At 42.3% G+C, this 18,633-nt stretch overlaps 1 protein-coding gene across 2 annotated transcripts; it reads left to right on the plus strand.

The window, feature by feature from the left end:
• The first annotated feature begins 1,119 nt into the window (after nt 1-1,119).
• Nucleotides 1,120-12,742, plus strand: LOC311499814 (protein NLRC3-like). 2 transcript variants are annotated; one of them, XM_084560939.1, is made up of 12 exons: nt 1,120-1,428; nt 2,432-2,458; nt 2,625-2,727; nt 2,830-2,935; nt 3,128-3,223; nt 3,396-3,471; nt 5,043-5,265; nt 6,895-8,695; nt 9,288-9,461; nt 10,608-10,781; nt 10,948-10,994; nt 11,143-12,742. In XM_084560939.1, exons 3-12 carry the CDS (start codon nt 2,703-2,705, stop codon nt 11,673-11,675), a joined length of 3,255 nt encoding a protein of 1,084 aa, XP_084417065.1. In that variant the 5' UTR covers nt 1,120-1,428; nt 2,432-2,458; nt 2,625-2,702; the 3' UTR covers nt 11,676-12,742. The 2 variants fall into 2 exon arrangements, with proteins under 2 accessions (XP_084417065.1, XP_084417064.1); XM_084560938.1 differs by having other exon boundaries at nt 2,432-2,727.
• The last annotated feature ends 5,891 nt before the right edge of the window (nt 12,743-18,633 follow it).

An 18,633-nucleotide genomic window follows, 5' to 3' on the forward strand; every position in this document is an offset into this window, starting at 1 on the left:
CTTGTATACACAAGTATACTTGGCCGAGAGACACTTAATCTTAATCTTAATCTTAATTAGGCATTGCATTGGGAGTCAAATTTTTATGTTCACAATCCACTGAATATTAACATTTTAACAGCTAATCAATAGATTAGGCTACCATTGTTTTTTTATGAAGATAAATTAACATTTTCAAATTATCTTGGGGAAAAAATGCATTTTCTGGACACCTCCATGTCAGCTCGTCTGTATAAGTGCTTCACTGATTTATGTCTGGATTTCTAAACTCCAATAGTCCAAAAATATCAGAATATTAGACAGAAAGCACACTGCAGAGGTCTGTTTCATGTTAGCCGAGTGAGCAGCTAGCTTGAAATCCACTCGACAGTTTAACACATAACGCACGGTCGGTCAATGCCACTTTTTAAAACACAGAAAGTTGCATATGAACCTACAGTCTATGATATGAACACGTATAAACCGTCTCTAATGTTTTATGTCGACGAACTTACCGAAAACACTGTTCGGTATGTGCCGTGCTTGCTTCTCTGCAGTCGTGTTCCGCTGCCAGGTTTGAAGTAGAAGGTCCCGCCCTTTTCGCCTCTGATTGGCTAGAAGGGCTCTCACCCGATTGGTTGTATACATTTATTTTTTTCATCTAGTTGGTTTGTGGTCGATGTGCAACCTCGACCCAGTGCCATAGAGAGAGAGATGGCACTGCCTCGACCTTTAAACTCGTTTCACGCTAGAGGTCGCCCCTTAGACCTATTTTAATTCCACTGCAGAAACAACATCTGAAACTCGAAAAAAGCTGTAAAAAAATAAATATCAGAATATTTATGCGACGTCGTTTCAATTTGCATTTCAGTATTACTTTTAGACCTCCTGGCGACGTGTACGTTTAGACGTCAATCAACGTTTATTAGACGTCGAAATGTTTGCAGAGTTTCAACACGGTGGTTTTTCGGGTTTTTCTTTCAACACAGCTTTTCAGATCCAGTCAAGGTGTATTGTCGTGACAATATGTCTAGATGTGAAGTTGTATAACTATGCGTGTCTGGAGGTGGAGCTTAGTGTTCTCATCCTGACTATGGGAGAAACCATTTTCATTGTCAGAGCTAGGCTGCACATACAAGAGTCATTTAATTTAGTTTCTTGTTTTATGATTTTGAGACATAAAATCTGATAAGCAATCTTGAAAAATAATCTTTCTTTCTTAATTAAAGTCATACACCATTAATAAGGATTTCAAATAAGGATTACCTGAAAACTTGTCACTCCCTCAGTTTTGTATCTGTGTCTGGGTGCGGTGCTTTTACTTCCCTATCAGGTTTTACCTGTTTCAGACAGGTAAGGACTTTCCAGCTCACAGACTGTACAGAACTAAACAACCGTCGTGACACTGAAAATCAGGATTAAACATAAAGATCCACCTTCCTAGTGCAGGTAAGATTTAAACTTTTACTTGTTAGGACTCAGAACATCATCACTGTTTTGCAAAACCGCTGATTGCTAAAGGTGTAAATAAATTAGTAAAGGTTTAATGATGTCTTTTTGAAAGTTGTTCATCTGTAATATTCATTTATTTTTTTTGCGCAGTTGAGCTAGTGTTTAATTTGTGTTATTCTGGGCAGGTAGACAGGTTTAGTTTCATTTTCAGAGCAGTGACACAGTTTACCAGTTCAACTCGACGGGATCAAAAAAAATAAATTAGTATTGCTGTTTAATGTTTATTTATTTATTTATTTATTTTTCTCGCTCTGTTTCGGGAATGCTTTATAGTAAGGTACAAAAAAGGTTAAAGATAATTATGATCTAGTAGATCTTGTAAATACATAATGCATTCATATCATATTTAATTTATTACAGAAACGTATCCAGAAATACTAAAGTAGTGATTCATAGTAGTTAAATGCTTAAATTAACAGAAAGCATATTGACAAGAGGTATGATTTGATGAAGGACAATATTCTAATGTGATAAGCATCAGCACAACATGTCCCAACACGTATGAGGATATATGTGGGTGAGACAAAATGTCGACAAGTTAGTCATCAAGCCGAGAGATAGATAGAGAGAGAGAGAGAGAGAGAGAGAGAGAGAGAGAGAGAGAGAGAGAAAATGGCGCAGGTGTTTTGTTTTCTATCCGCTGAAACCTGACCTGTTAAGGTGTGGTACATCTGTAATAAGAGTTTAGCTCTGCCCTCAGATACCTGAAATCAGGGAAGAGAAACACAGAGGAAAGAAAACACTGTGGAAGGACAAATATGTCCAGTATGTTAGGGTTATATTCACATTTATGTCTTTAAAAATGGTCAAGATGAGTCATTTACCCAGAGACCAACTGTACGTACAACATCAGCCCAGATGTGATCAATAATACCTCTGACTACAAACTGAATAACTTTTCTGTGTCTGTGTCTTTGTTTCATTTGATGATGTGAGACAGACTTCAGTTCTTCTTGAACATAAACCAGTAAGACCTCATTTTATTCTCATGAAATAACTTCATTAGGTCCAATGTGCTGCTTAGTCTGATTGGTACAAACCTCACTGATGTTTGGGTTGAGATCCTCTACAATCAGGTGATGAGTTTGGCATCCATCCATTAGTATGGAATGATGTGTTGTGTTTGTGTTAAGGTGTCAGCTCTGTTATGGATCAGTGTGAGGACAGAGAGGAGGGACTCTCTGCCTCTAAACCAGATCCATGTGAGGAATATGACGACCAAACCAAAGCTCACAGGTGAGATCTGGATCCTAATCCACAACTGTTCTTCATGTCAGAGTTCAGAGTCACTCTAGTCTCATCAGGAAAAGTCAAACATCTGGATGTGTTGTGTTGAAGGTCAGAGACACAGGAGAGGACAGACACCCAGCTGTGTGTCCATGAAGAGTAACTGGTCCATGGCTGAGGGTGTTTACTTTAAAAGACAAAACACGTCTGAAACAAAGTAAGTGGACCCTTTTTATAATTGAGTTATTATCAGTATTACTTCATACATGTTGAAATTTAAATGTTTTTTGTTTTTCTATCGGCGTCACCAAACCAAGGCTGACAATCTCATTCTGTTATGGTTGTTCAAAACTCACATTACTCCAGTTTCATCATTAACAGTCAAAGCTCTGTATGTGATGTGTTAAAGGCCAGAGAATCCTACACCCAGCTGTGTGTCCTTCAAGAGTGACTGGTCCATGGCTGAGGGTGTTTACTTTAAAGGACAGAACACTTCTGAAACAAAGTAAGTAGACAAGGCTTCTTATATTTGAGTTATTATCAGTACTGGTCTCATACATATTCCTGACAGAGCATATATTGGTTTTGTTTTTATCAACATTCTTCATAACATACCACTACACATTTGCTGTAGGTGTCTTTATGTAATTATGTTAACCTTTTTATATTCTCCTCAGAGTTCAGCAGAGTTCAGAGGATCCCAGGGTTCAGTCTACCCAGGAGCAACAAACAGACCTGGACTCTATATTTACGGTGTGTATAAAACCCAGCTGTTAAATAACAAGCCTCTAATGAAATACTAACATACTGGTTTATGGAGGAATACAGATTGAATCTTGTTCTTTTTGACGGACATCAATCAGTTTCATGTGGAACACAACATACACACAGAGACTGATGTAGTCCAGGTGGAGTAGATGAAATGTGCTGATGTGGGGAGAAAATATTAACAAGAGTCTGTTCCAAGAGGCCACTGTTGTCCTTAACTATTAATGCTTTCTGTTAATTTAAGCATTTACCAAAACATGTTCATGTTATAGTTTTATAATGAATACAGAATTAAAGTTCAAGCTCAGCTTCAATTCAAGGGGCTGAAGAAAAATATCATCTAAAACAGGGGTTCCCACACTTCATCTGCATGAACCTTATGGCACAATACTTTACTCTGATGACTGCCACTGCACTGATTTCTTTCTTGATCCAGTACTACCACTCATATTTATACCCCTTCTGCAGTTAGTTGTAGACATATATTTGAAGGCTAACTAATTGAAACACCAGAGTTTTGCAGCAGCTCTCATGTTTGACCGTGAATGCATGGGGAGATCTTAGACTGGCCGGTCTTCAATCCTTCATTGTATTGTACGTCAATCAATGTCAAGTCAATGTCAAATGCGATAGAGAGGATAGATGATAGACTACATTTAAAACATTTTTTTTGAATGGCACACAATCTACCAGCACTACTTCTCTGGCCACCCCTGATCTAAAACATTTACGTATGTATCTAAAACAAAGTATAATTTGGGTCTTTGTCTATCTGCCTTCATCTCTTTTGTCTCATTATCAATAAATTACTGTGACTCAATGCCACTGATACCATGTACCATATGCCTACACCATCCTACTGCCTCCAATGTTTTACAGATGATGTTGTATGCTTCAGCTCATGGTCCGTTTCAAGCCTTCTCCATACTTTTATCTTCCTGTCATTTTAGTATAGGTTGGTTTCAGTTTCACCAAACAATGCTGTTCCAGAAATGCTCTGGCTTGATTTAGATGTCCTGTGATAATGTCTAACCTGGATCTTCCATGACTGGGGCTAATGAAGTGTTTGCACTTTGTTGTGAACCTTCTGTTCATTTGGTCTTATGAAGCCTTCTCTCTATGGTAGACTTAGATAATGATATGCCTACCTCTGTGTGTTCGTTTCTCTTAGAATATGCCCAACTATGGATTTAGACACTTCTGTTTTCTCAGTGATAGATTAGTTTAGTTTTTGCAACCAAGCTAAAATTGTGTCAGCCTCCAAAAATATATGAGTTTTTTCCCATCTGCAGTGGGTCTGCTGAACAATGCCAACCCCCCCAATGAACACATCAAACCTACTACCATCCCAGTGTAAATGTTCTGGTTGTTGTATATACTGTCTATATATTTTTTATATTTTTGTATATTTGAGAGCCATGTTTATTTTATTTTATTCTTTATGCGTAATGGATGCAACACCACCAAAGCAAATTCCTTGTATGTACAAACATGCTTGGCAATAAAGTCTTTTCTGATTCTGATTCATAAGAAATTATGTTTACATGTTGTTCCAGATTCTGAAAGAGAACATTGTCAGCTTTGTGACAGATGAGTTGAAGAATTTCCAGCATCTTTTGAGTCAAGATCCGGAAACATTAAAGAGCCAGAGGAAAGTTGAGGAGGAGGATGGTGAAGAGAAAGAGAAGAAGAGCATCATCAGAGAAGCTTTTCTGAGCATCACCCTGCACTACATGAGGGAAATGAAGCAAGAGAAGCTGGCTGACTGTCTGCTGAATAGTAAGTGATCTTTAATATTTTCATTTTAGTCTCCTAAAAATATTCTGCACTTATATGTAACAGAGTGTGGCGTACTCAGATGCCACTGTGGGCTCTTCAACAGAGAATCACTTGGATAGCGATTACATTTAGTTTTCTTTATTTTAAATCACAACACATACACACATTCTTCTGTGTCGTTCGCAAGTGTACCGACTTTCTCGCTGCCGACAGCCGCGTGTGTGTCTAATCTTTCCTCCAGCACTCCTGCCCTGCCGCCTGAGGAACCCTCTGCGAGTTGAGAGCAGCGCTTGTAGCGGCTGGAACCTGGGGAGGAAAGGAAGGAGAAGGAGAGTTAGTGTGGGGAAAAGGGAAGGGTCGAGGGGGTGTGCGGGGGACCTGGCGTGGGTCTTTTGCGGGGAGCCGGTGTGGGACAGGTGGGAGAGGCTGGCTGACTCTCCTGTGGCTGGCCCCGGGAGATAACGGCCAGATGGTCCTCCACCAAGGTGATGGCAACTGCTAGGTCCGCCGGGCGGTGGCAACGCACCCAGTCTGAGGTGGCAGCTGGGAGCCCTTCCATGCACTGCTCTAAGACGATCTTGTCCAGCAGCTGCCCCTCACCAGCGGAATCCCCAGACTGCAGCCACCTAGTCGCCACGTCTTTCAGCTGCTGGGCGAAGATGAATGGCCGATCGGCGGGTCCCAGCTTGGTCCCCCGGAACCTGCAGCGATGGTCTTGTGTGGAGAAACCTAGTCGATCGAGGATCGCCCTGCGGACTTCTCCGTACTGTCCTCGGAAGGGGGCAGGCAGCCCGAGCGCCGCAGTTTGCGCGTCCCCTGACAATAGGGGAAGGAGGCCCACTCCACCCCCGGCCAGCCACATGCCGTCGCCTCAAACATCTCCAGGAACGTTTGAGGGTCATCCTGTGCTGACATCATATGGAGCATGAGACCAGAGAGTGAATCACTATCACCTCCAGCAGCTGGGTTTGTCTCACCGCCTGGCACTGGAGTGCTGCCAGCTGTTGCCTGCTGAGCACAGCCTGGTCCCAGTTCACTGCAGCCACCTCCGCCAACATTTGTGCGAGTGTAGTTAAAGGTTGCTGCGACTCCATCATCTCTTGTCTTTGTCTTCCTGTTGAAGCACGTTGGGCACCAATGTGGCGTACTCAGATGCCACTGTGGGTTCTTCAACAGAGAATAACTCAGATAGCGATGACGTTTAGCTTTCTTTATTTTAAATCACAACACATACACACATTCTTCTGTGTCGTTCGCAGGCGTATTGACTTTCTCGCTGCCGACAGCCGCGTGTGTCTCTTTTGGTTGTGTCTGGTCTTCCCTCCAGGTCCAACATGCTACTGTATTAAAAGGAGAGAGTGATTAGCTCAACAGGATGCAGGTGTGCTGATCACTCTCACCTGGCGCTGCTCTCCTGAGCCCTCTCCACACCTCTCCCCGGCAGCTGATGCACCACGCCCCCTCCACACGGAGCAATAAATTTTTCTGAGCTGAACACAAAAATATTTGTCCTTGACAAAAAAAGATACACATATTTAATAGACAATGTAATGCCCTTAATATTTGTCTATTGTTCTAAGATTTACTGTACCATCTACAGTTTATTTAATCTTTCATTTGTTCATTCAGGAACTCCTTCTGGACTGTGTCAACGTAAACTCAAATCAAATCTAAAGAAGAAGTTCCAGTGTGTGTTTGAGGGGATTGCTGAAGCAGGAAACTCATCCTTTATGAATCAGATCTACACAGAACTCTTCATCACAGAGGGAGAGTCAACAGAGGTCAATGATGAACATGAGGTCAGACAGATTGAAGCAGCTTCCAGAAAGACAGATGAACTGGAAAATAGAATCAAATGTGAAAACATCTTTAATCCATCAGCTCACAGAGATGAACCAATCAGAACAGTGATGACAAAGGGAGTGGCTGGCATTGGGAAAACAGTCTTAACACAGAAGTTCACTCTGGACTGGGCTGAAGACAAAGCCAACCAGGACATCCACTTCACTTTTCCATTCACTTTCAGAGAGTTGAATGTGGTGAAAGAGAGAAAGTTCAGCTTGGTGGAACTTGTTCATCACTTCTTTACTGAAACCAAAGAAGCAGGAATCTGCAGCTTTGAAGAGTTCCAGGTTGTGTTCATCTTTGACGGTCTGGATGAGTGTCGACTTCCTCTGGACTTCCACAACACTGAGATCCTGACTGATGTTACAGAGTCCACCTCAGTGGATGTGCTGCTGACAAACCTCATCCAGGGGAAACTGCTTCCCTCTGCTCGCCTCTGGATAACCACACGACCTGCAGCAGCCAATCAGATCCCTCCTGAGTGTGTTGACATGGTGACAGAGGTCAGAGGGTTCACTGACCCCCAGAAGGAGGAGTACTTCAGGAAGAGATTCAGAGATGATGAGCAGGCCAGCAGGATCATCTCCCACATCAAGACATCACGAAGCCTCCACATCATGTGTCACATCCCAGTCTTCTGCTGGATCACTGCTACAGTTCTGGAGGATGAGTTGGAAACCAGAGAAAGAGGAGAGCTGCCCAAGACCCTGACTGAGATGTACATCCACTTCCTGGTGGTTCAGACCAAAGTGAAGAAGGTCAAGTATGATGGAGGATCTGAGACAGATCCACTCTGGAGTCCAGAGAGCAGGAAGATGATTGAGTCTCTGGGAAAACTGGCTTTTGATCAGCTGCAGAAAGGAAACCTGATCTTCTACGAATCAGACCTGACAGAGTGTGGCATCGATATCAGAGCAGCCTCAGTGTACTCAGGAGTGTTCACACAGATCTTTAAAGAGGAGAGAGGGCTGTACCAGGACAAGATGTTCTGCTTCATCCATCTGAGTGTTCAGGAGTTTCTGGCTGCTCTCTATGTTCATTTGACATTCATTAATCATGGTGTCAATCCGATGGAAGAATCACAAAAATCCTGGTGGTATAGCTTGTTTGAATACAAACCTGACCTAGACCATCTCCACCAGTGTGCTGTGGACAAGGCCTTACAGAGTCCAAATGGACACCTGGATCTGTTCCTGCGCTTCCTCCTGGGTCTTTCAGTCCAAACCAGTCAGAGTCTTCTACATGGCCTGGTGACAGAGAGAGGAAACAGAGAAACGACCAACACAAAAACAGTGAATTACATCAAGAACAAGATCAGTGAGGATCTCCCTACAGAGAGAATCCTTAATTTGTTCCACTGTCTGAATGAACTGAAGGATCATTCTCTAATAGAGGAGATCCAACAGTACCTGCCTTCAGGAAGACTCTCAGAAAAGAATCTCTCTCCTGCTCAGTGGTCAGCTCTGGTCTTTATGTTACTGTCATCAGAAGAAGATCTGGATGTGTTTGACTTGAAGAAGTTTTCTGCTTCAGAAGATGCTCTGTTCAGGATGCTGCCAGTCATCAAAGCCTCCAGAAGAGCTCTGTAAGTCTACATATTATGTCAGTCCCAAATATGTTTTCATGGTACCTTTATGGTACTCCCATAGATTACGTGATTTAATGCAATATTTGGATATCCAATCCTTCCTTTGTAATCATGGATTCTGAGCAGGATCTAGAGAACCAGTGGTATTACTAGAAGCCAAGCCCTCGACAATGCATATCAAACAATATGTTGTCTACATTATATCCCTAATTCTGATAGACAAAGGAAGATTGCAGAAAAGTGGCTAAATACCTTTTTAACACTAAGGGATTTTACAAAATAATAGAAATAGATAAGACTATCATGGTTGTGCAAACTGCCTAAAGCCACTACTGCCAAAGCTAAAGTGCACATATATATGTTGTAAGAAGAGAATGTATTGTATTTACAATATTTAAATAAGAAAAGAAATAGAAGGAAGTTCAGAAACTGTAACATTAAAGCATTATAGATGAAAGTAATGATGATTTTTTTCTTGTATCTAGTAATTTTTCAGTTTGAAATATACTGACATATTGTACTTAATTGTAATTGTTCAATTTTGAACATATAGACAAGCCTACTATGTTCCTCACTTTCTTCTTTTCAGGTTGAGTGATTGTAACCTGTCAGAGAGAAGCTGTGAAGCTCTGGCCTCAGTTCTCAGCTCCCAGTCCTCTTGTCTGAGAGAGTTGGACCTGAGTGATAACGACCTGAAGGATTCAGGAGTGAAGCTTCTTTCTGATGGACTGGAGAGTCCACACTGTCTACTGGAAACTCTCAGGTCAGGAGTTTATTCTTTGAAGTGTCAGTAAACAGGCTGATTGAGACTTCAGATTGTTTCTTTGTACATTCATGTCTCTAAGCTTAAGTGACCGTGTAGCTCTGGGACCCTTTCATTTGCCAAAAGTGATCACTGAAGAGTTGACAGATTTTGAAAAATATCTCATTTTCTCAGAGAGAATTTATTTGAGTGGTTTGGCACAGTTTTCTGTTTCCAACTGACTAAAATCATTATATCTAGTACTTATTTGTATAGTTTTAAGAAGTTGACTTAAGAGTTTAAATAGATTTGAAACTTTTAAATCTATCAAATGATTGATAGCCATCAATTAAGGGCATTCATTCGGAACAATATTCAGTTACTTAAAGATTCATTTCATATCCTAATAACCTTTGAGTTAAAATGAATTTAACATAAGAAATTATTGTGGGGACTGATTAAAAAGGGTTGAAAATGTACAATAGATGGCCAGTGGCCATTACTTTATTCTGTATTCTGTGCTCTGTCTTGGTTGTGTGTAGGTTGATGTAGCACCATTTGCATTAGGTCAGATGTTTGTCTTGTCTACACAGTGACAGGTGTTCAGTGAATTGAGATTGCCATATTATTATTATCTCCTATAAACATTAGTAAGAGTCCTCTTACTAATACCATTAACATAATATTCATTAGTTTCTCATTTTGTATGAAGACAGGTATGTACAGTAAATACTATACATTGTATTTGTATGGGTGTCAGTCGTTTCAATGGGTGCCACCACAACATCCAAACCTAAAGCTGAGGTCACTGCCTCTATCAAACTGTCAGCAGTTAAGTACAACTCATCCTGACAGTGTACATAGACACAAGTATTCCACTAATCATCAGTATATCAGCTGGTAATAACCATGTAAACTCTTGATGTGCTGGTTTCTCTCTGGTTGGAATAAATCCATTCTCTCTGAGCATGTTTACAGAAACAAAATGACTACAACCATAAAACAGAAATGGCATGCATGTAAACTGTTCAACCAAAACATTAAAACCACCAACTGGTGAAGTGAATAGCATTGATGATTCACTGTGACGTAATGTTCTTCTAGGAAAACTGGGTCCTGGAATTTATGTGAATGCTACTTACAAGTTTGATTTGTGTGTGTGTTTAGTTTGTCAGGTTGTCAGGTCACAAAGGAGGGCTGTTCTTTTCTGGTCTTGGCTCTGACCTCTAACCCCTCCCATCTGAGAGAACTGGACCTGAGCTACAATCATCTAGGAGACTCAGGAGTGAAGCTGCTGTCTAATGGATTAAATAATCCAGACTGGAGAGTGGAGACGCTCAAGTATGAACACACAACAAGAGCAAACACCGTTTCCTTATTGCAACTTTCAATTTTCAGCTGTGATAGAATTCATATTGGATGGCAGATGCTTCAGAGGGAATGTTAATAAATATATGACTTTCACAACTAAAGATAACATTCTGGTCTATCTGCTTCTTCTTTTCAGGGTGGACCATGGTGGAGAGCAGAGAATGAAACCTGGTCTGAGAAAGTGTAAGTGTGTGTTTGATTCATCAGAATAATAAAATTCAATTGTCATACCTAATTTACATTTACAAAATAGATAAAAACACTAATCATTTATCTGTTGACATGGAAGTAAACATGATAACAAATAAATCTACTGTTTTCTCTTAATCAGATGCCTGTAAACTCACACTGGACATAAACACAGAACACCCGCACTTGTGTGTGTCTGACAGTGACCCAAAGGTGACGATAATAAGAACGAGGCAGTCGTCTCACATCCTTCCAGAGAGATCTGACGTCTGTCAGGTTCTGTGTACAGATGGAGTTACTGGTCACTGTTACTGGGAGGTAGAGTGGGAAGGAGACGTCCTGATAGCAGTGACTTATAAAACAATCAGAGGTAGAGGAAACGATGAAGACTGTTGTTTTGGGAGGAACAGTCAGTCCTGGAGTCTGTGGTGCTCTGAGAAGTCTTTCTTTGTCTGTCACAACAAGGAACTAGTAGAGCTTCCGTCCTCTTCTTCCTCTGGATCTAACAGAGTAGCAGTGTATGTGAACTACTCTGCTGGAACCATCTCCTTCTATGAAGTCTTTAAAGACAGACTGGTTCTTCTCTACACCTTCCACTCCACCTTCACTGAACCTCTCTACCCTGGCTTTGGGTTTGGAAGCAACTCCTCTGTTTCTATTTGTGCAGACAAATAAGAAACACACTGCTTGGCCATGGAAATTAAGATGCTATGAGTATTTCAGAGATGTGACTCTCTGGATTATGCACACAAGCTTACACTGGTGTCCTTGTTAGAGCATTTACAGTAGACAGTCTAACCAGAACCTCAGAAGCTTGGTAGAATTTATCTTCAGACTTGGTGTCCTGTGCACGTTCTACTTTTTTCTGCTTTTTTAATTTACCAAAATGATTTATTCCAGTGGAAAGCAATTCTTTATTAGTTCTGCTTTTATATGTTACGACTGTGTACGCTGTTTATTTTCTACAGGTTCATTATTCCTGAGAAATTGATGGAGGAAAAAAAAGTACTTTGTTTTTACTCTTATTGAAACATGTAAAGTAAGATCCTGTGGTCTGTATCGGAGCTATGGAAGCTCACCATGCATAACCAAGTTGACCACATGTCTTGGAAACAAAGGGAAGCCCTGGAAACCCCAAGTCCCACAATCCTCCAGGTGTGAAAACTGACCCAGCAGTTCTATAGGCGCGTTCGACTTCATGCAGATCTGTGCAGATCTGACTTGACGTGATGCATGCTGGGTTGTCATGCTCATAGATCTCGAATATGATTGGTTAAAATGAACTTGTTCTACCCAGCATGCATCACGTCAAGTCAGACTCAGACAGATCTGCATCAAGTCGAACGCGCCTTATGGCCGACAGTGACATGTGACCTCCGAGGTCATCAGGTCATATAAAATGCGCTGTTTGGCCTGTGTTCTCTCTCTTACTCTCTGACTCTCTTCCCCTCTACAACTCCACACCTCCACATGGAGACCCCCAGCTGCACGGCTGCAGCCTACTCGACCTACTCGAAGTACAAACAATAAGGAAAATCAGAGACCCAGAATTACTTTCAAAATAATAAAATGTATTGTCATCCAAGTATCAACTATCCTCTAGACGTGATTTAACATGCATTGAGACATGTCCCAACTTCCTCCATCCGATGTGCCATGCATAGATTTGTAATGCATTACAACGGAATTAAACGGCTTTGAAACACATCGCTGTAGACCGTGTTATCTATTTATTGTGTTTTATCTTGTAAAGCACTTTGGAAACCTTGTGTTTGTTAAAATTGTGCTATATAAATAAAGTGGATTGGATTAGAGCCAGGGGTGATTTCAGGCCGTCAGAATTTACTGCGCACTTTAAACAGATTACAGACCCTTATCATGCCCCAGGTGTGCTATTTTCGAGCATTGAAACAGCCGGGGGGGGGGGTCCCCACACATCACGTCACTTTATGATGATGTCACTTTATGATGATGTCACTCTATGACTACTAGCAAACGTGGCTAAGCTTCTCTCCAACTACACGTTACAAAGCCAGCAATCATTAAACTTACATTTTGCCCATTTCCCAAGTTGACAACGAGGTTCATGTGACGGAAGAAGTCTCGAATCCAAAAGGAGACAAAAATCCATAACGCTAACAAACGTTACGTGACAATAAAATCTCCCCGCTTCATTCCACTTCCACTTCCAGGTCTCATTTGTAGTTTAATTTCGGCGTACTGCTAATAGTTATATTTAATAAAGAACGTAACACACGGAACTAACTGAATGCCACCGACGCATTGAACGAAATGCGAATGAAGCGGTAAATGCACGTAAGGATTTAAGACTTGACGAAATGTAATTTAAGACCTACAATGCAAAATATGCTCATATTTAAGACTTTTTAAGGCCTTAAATTGGCATTATCAAATTTAAGACTTTTTAAGACTCCGCGGGAACCCTGCATTCAGCCAGCACATGGCACATGAGTGTCCCCACTCAGCAGCCATCTTGTTTCCTTTGTTTTCAAGACCTCAAGGCCCCAGCGGCCATCTTGACACACCCACAACCAGCGGCCATTTTGACACACACACACACACACACACACACATACACACACACACACACACACACACACACACACACATATACCTGTATTGAGTACACTGTAGTTAGATTGTGTTTACTTTTATTCTTGTTAGTAAATTCGATTCAATTCAATTTTATTTATATAGCGTCAATAACAATACAAATCGTCTCAAGACGCTTTACAAAAACCCGGCCTGAAACCCCCAGAGCAAGCCTGACGGCAACGGTGGCAAGGAAAAACTCCCTTTTAACAGGAAGAAACCTCGAGCAGAACCCAGCTCATATGGAGGGACCCATCTGCCTAAGGCCAGCCGGGTACAGACAGAAGAAAGAGAGAAGAGAACAGCAAAGAGAGAAGAGAAGAGAACAGCAAGATAAACATACATCTGTCATAGATACACATATCTGACTAAAGCGTACATATGGAATCTTATGATACAAACTGATGATGTTACATGACAGTTTGAAAATGTAAGAGGAATCATAGGCAGGTTGGAGAATTGTTCATTCAGGTAGGAGTGGATAACTGCAGGATTCCATGAAGACTGGGCAGGCTGATGAGACCACAACAACAGATGTAGTATGGAGCTCTACAGGAAACACACCACTCCAGGCCAGAGATACTCACAAGAAGGGGGGGGGGGGGGCACACAGCAGTAAACATTCTACATAGTAATAGCACAGAATTGTATGACTAGTAGTATATAGGAAATTAGAGGGCAAGAGCCCTCTAATAGAAAGTGGAGGATGCGAGAAAGGAGAGAGAAGAAAGAAGGAGGACATGTGTTTGGTGCATCGTCCCCCAGCAGCCTAGGCCTATAGCAGCATAACTAAGGGATGGTTTAGTCCAGCCCTAACTATAAGTCTTAAGCCTGACCTTAAAAATAGAGAGTGTCTGCCTCCCGAACCCAAACTGGGAGCTGGTTCCACAGGAGAGGAGCCTGATAGCTGAAAGCTCTACCTCCCATTCTACTTTTTGAAATTCTAGGAACCACAAGTAGGCCTGCACTTTCAGACCGAAGTGATCTGCTGGGATGATATGGTACAATGAGGTCTTTAAGATACGATGGAGCTAGGCCTTTAAGGGCCTTGTATGTAAGGAGGAGGATTTTAAATTCTATTCTAGACTTTAAAGGGAGCCAGTGAAGAGAAGCTAAAACTGGAGTAATATGATCTCTCTTGCTAATTCCTGTCAATGCTCTTGCTGCGGCATTTTGAATCAACTGGAGGCTTTTTAAAGAGCTATTTGGACAGCCAGACAGTAATGAATTACAATAATCCAGTCTGGACGACACAACTACATGAACTAGTTTTTCAGCATCACTCTGAGACAGGATGTTCCTAATTTTGACGATATTACGCAGGTGAAAGAAGGCAGTCCTGGTCACTTGCTTTATGTGACATTTAAAGGACATATCCTCATCAAATATAACACCAAGGTTTTTTACAGTAGTACTGGAGGCCAAGGTAATGCCATCCAAAGACACCATGTGATTAGATAATGAATCTCTGAGATGCTTAGGACCGAATACAATAACTTCTGTTTTGTCTGAGTTTAAGAGTAGGAAATTACAGGTCATCCAAGCCTTTATGTCTTTAAGGCATGCTTGGAGTTTAACCAACTGATTAGTTTCATCTGGTTTCATAGATAAATATAGCTGGGTGTCGTCTGCATAGCAATGACAGTTTATGCCATGTTTTCTAATAATCTTGCCTAATGGCAACATGTATAACGTGAAGAGTATTGGTCCTAGCACAGAACCCTGAGGAACTCCATAACTTACTTTTGTATAAGTAGAGGAATCATTATTGACATGAACAAACTGGAATCTGTCAGATAGATAGGATTCAAACCAGTCTAATGCAGTTCCTTTAATCTTGACCTCACTTTCAAGTCTCTGTAGTAAAATATTATGATCAATAGTGTCAAATGCAGCACTAAGATCTAGCAGAACAAGTATAGAGACAAGTCCACTGTCTGAAGCCATGAGGAGATCATTGGTAACTTTAACCAAAGCTGTTTCTGTACTATGATGAACTCTAAAACCTGACTGAAACTCTTCAAACAGACCATTCTTGTTTAAGTGGTCACACAACTGATTAGCAACAACTTTTTCTAGAATTTTGGAAATAAAAGGAAGGTTGGAGATTGGTCTATAGTTGGCTAAAACATCTGGATCTAGAGTGGCTTTCTTGAGTAAGGGCTTAATTACAGCAATCTTAAAAGACTGAGGCACATATCCTGTTAATAAAGATACATTTATCTGGTTCGATTTTAGGTGCACCTCCAACATGGCAGCAGCATAAAGAGTGTGCTCCCCGACTTTAGATTTGGGACGCCCTGGATAAGTATCAGTAGGCAGGTATAGGACGTGACAAATATCAAACAGTAAGGGCAAAGAGAATGACGAGAGGAAAAGTGGGCAAAAAGTCTCTAAAACCCGAGTTAAACGTCGACGGAGACGGCGAACAACACATGTTAGCATCAGAGCTAACGGGAGAGGACCACGAGCTAACAGCGGCGGCACGATCGAGGGAGATAAGCCCGGGCAGTGGAAAAGTAGTGGATCAGTCCACTCAAGAAATGGCAAATTTGGAGACAATACTGCGAGAACTACGTGATTTCCGTCGGGAAAACACGGATACCCTCAAGGAAATTAAGGAAGAGCTCAGGGAAACAAATACCCGGATCGACAACGCTGAGACGCGGATCGTGGAAGCCGAGGAACGTCTGCAGCACATTGAGGACGCCACACTTGAACTTCTGGAGCTACAGAAACAGTTTGAAAACAGGTTGGTGGATCAGGAGGGACGGTCGAGGAGGGAAAACATCAGGATTCATGGGGTGAAGGAGGGAGCGGAGGTCAGCGCCAGGTCCATGATTGATTTCACTGAAACGCTTCTACGAGAAAAGCTGGAGCTGTCACCGTCTCTTCAGCTTCGGATTGAGAGAGCTCATCGGGCTCTAGCGTCACGTCCCCCCCCGGATTCTCCACCGAGATCTATAGTGGTGAGATTCATGAGCTTCAGAGATAAAGAAGAGATCATAAAGATCGCGTGGCAGAAAAGAGGCTTTGAGTACGAGGGGAGAAAGGTGTTTGTCCAGATTTTACTAACTTCTTTTAGTAAACTCCCCTCTGGAAGGGTTATCAGGAAAAGTACGGCGGACACAACTCGTCTCTTTTTACTCTTTATTTGACGCTTCGTTAGTCAATTAGTTTTAGTAATTAGACAGTTAGTTAGGTTGTAAACCTGCAATAAGATCACAAACACAAAACCTAAAATTAACTAAAAGTTACACATTATTAACGTAATATTCTTATTTTGAAACACTAACAATCACTCACCGACAAGGCGTACCAGTCCTGATGATCAATTAAAGTGAGAAAAACACAACTGTGCACTGCAACAAACTGCGCATGCTCCACCCACAGCCCAGAAGTCAAGAAAACATCTTGACACACAAGCTTATAATAATAACGTTATAGTGAAACTACTGGATAGTTCTACACCTCCCACTTGGTCTACTGATTCTGGAATCTAAGTAGACCACCATAACTAGCTCAAACAGGTAGACCTTTAGATGTAAAACAGGTACATAACGTTACATTCCGAATATGAATTATTTTTCAATATGAATAACTGTAAGTTTAAAGTAGTTCCAATGTCCACAAACAACACACATTTTCCTTGATGACATTGTAAATCCTTCACCGAAACACACCACCAACCTCCTAATCCGTGTGGAGGATGGTGGGGGGAGGTCTTGATCCTTTACCGAAACACACCATGTGGTGGGGATTCTACACTTGTTCCTCCACTGGTAGCAGAACCACCAACCTCCTAACATCCCTATGAAGGATGGTGGAGGGGCAGTTTTCCATACTTCGGCTTCTCTTCGACTGTCCTCTGGAAACTGGACAGCTCTGGCATGTCCTCACTCTTGCGTCTCGTACAACACCTTTCACGTCAGGACACGCCTCCACAACTCGACCCAGTCTGAATCGGCCCCTCAGTGCGTTCTGGTCAGCTAACCACACCAGGTCTCCCACCGTAACGTTTCTAGCAGGCGTGTGCCACTTCTGTCGGATGAAGAGCCCCGGACCCGCCAGCTGGCTCCACCGTTTCCAGAATTTGTTGACCTCAATCTGGATCGCCCTCAGACGCACGACGGGGTAAGTTGGATACTCGAACCCTCGGGTGTCTCCTCTGGGTCCAGCACGGCCAAGAAGAAGGGAGTTGGGTGTGATGACTTCCACGGTCTCATCTTGTACCTGGGCTCTGGCACCGATTGGTCTCTCGTTTGACAAGTTAGCAGCCATGTAGAGGAGGGTCTGGAACTCCAGTGTTGTTAGGTTGCCTTCTTCGCCAATGCTGCTTAACGCTCTCTTCATCACATGGACTGCTGCTTCAGCTGCTCCATTTCGGTGAGGAGAGTCCGCTGGGTGGAACACCCATGTCCAGTCAGTTCCTGCAACTGCTGCCTTCTTCTGGACCTGATCCTTGTCAATGCTGCTTAAGAACTCATAAAGCTCCTGTAACACCGGCCTGGCACCCACGAAGTTGGTCCCTTGATCTGACCAGAGCTTTCTTGGGTGACCCCTGAGAGCTGTGAAACGCTGGTACGCTTTCAGGAATCCTTCTGTCGACAGATCTTCCACGATGTCTGCATGCACTGCTCTTGAAGCCATACAGCTGAACACCACACCCCAGACTTTCATCTTTGTTCTTCGTTTGACAGTGTCTCTAACGACATAGGGGCCGAAGAGGTCCAGTGTCGTAAACTCAAAGGGTGCGGCTGGTTCAGTTCGTTCGGCTGGAAGCTCACTCATTACCTGTTTGCACATCCTCGCTTTGGTCTTTCGGCAGTGCATACAGGAGTCAATGACATTTCTGGAAAGCCTTGGTCCCTGCACCACCCATGCTTTGGATCTCACCCGGAGGAGTGTGCCAGCAACACCTTCGTGGTTAGCTTCATGGGCCTCCCGTGTGAGAAGGGTACTGATCCATGCCTTGTAGGGAACCAGGGGCACACCGGTCTCTCCCTGGGTAATAGCCTGG

Source organism: Chelon labrosus, assembly GCF_963514085.1.
Source record: "Chelon labrosus genome assembly, chromosome: 14".
Lineage (NCBI taxonomy): Eukaryota > Metazoa > Chordata > Actinopteri > Mugiliformes > Mugilidae > Chelon > Chelon labrosus.

Bases quoted from the DNA above. Each gene is read 5' to 3' on its own strand.
- LOC311499814 (XM_084560938.1), top strand. From the start codon at position 2,601: ATGATGTGTTGTGTTTGTGTTAAGGTGTCAGCTCTGTTATGGATCAGT. The intron at 2,728-2,829 runs GTGAGATCTGGA...GTTGTGTTGAAG, and splicing joins GACCAAACCAAAGCTCACAG to GTCAGAGACACAGGAGAGGA. The intron at 5,266-6,894 runs GTAAGTGATCTT...TTGTTCATTCAG, and splicing joins GGCTGACTGTCTGCTGAATA to GAACTCCTTCTGGACTGTGT.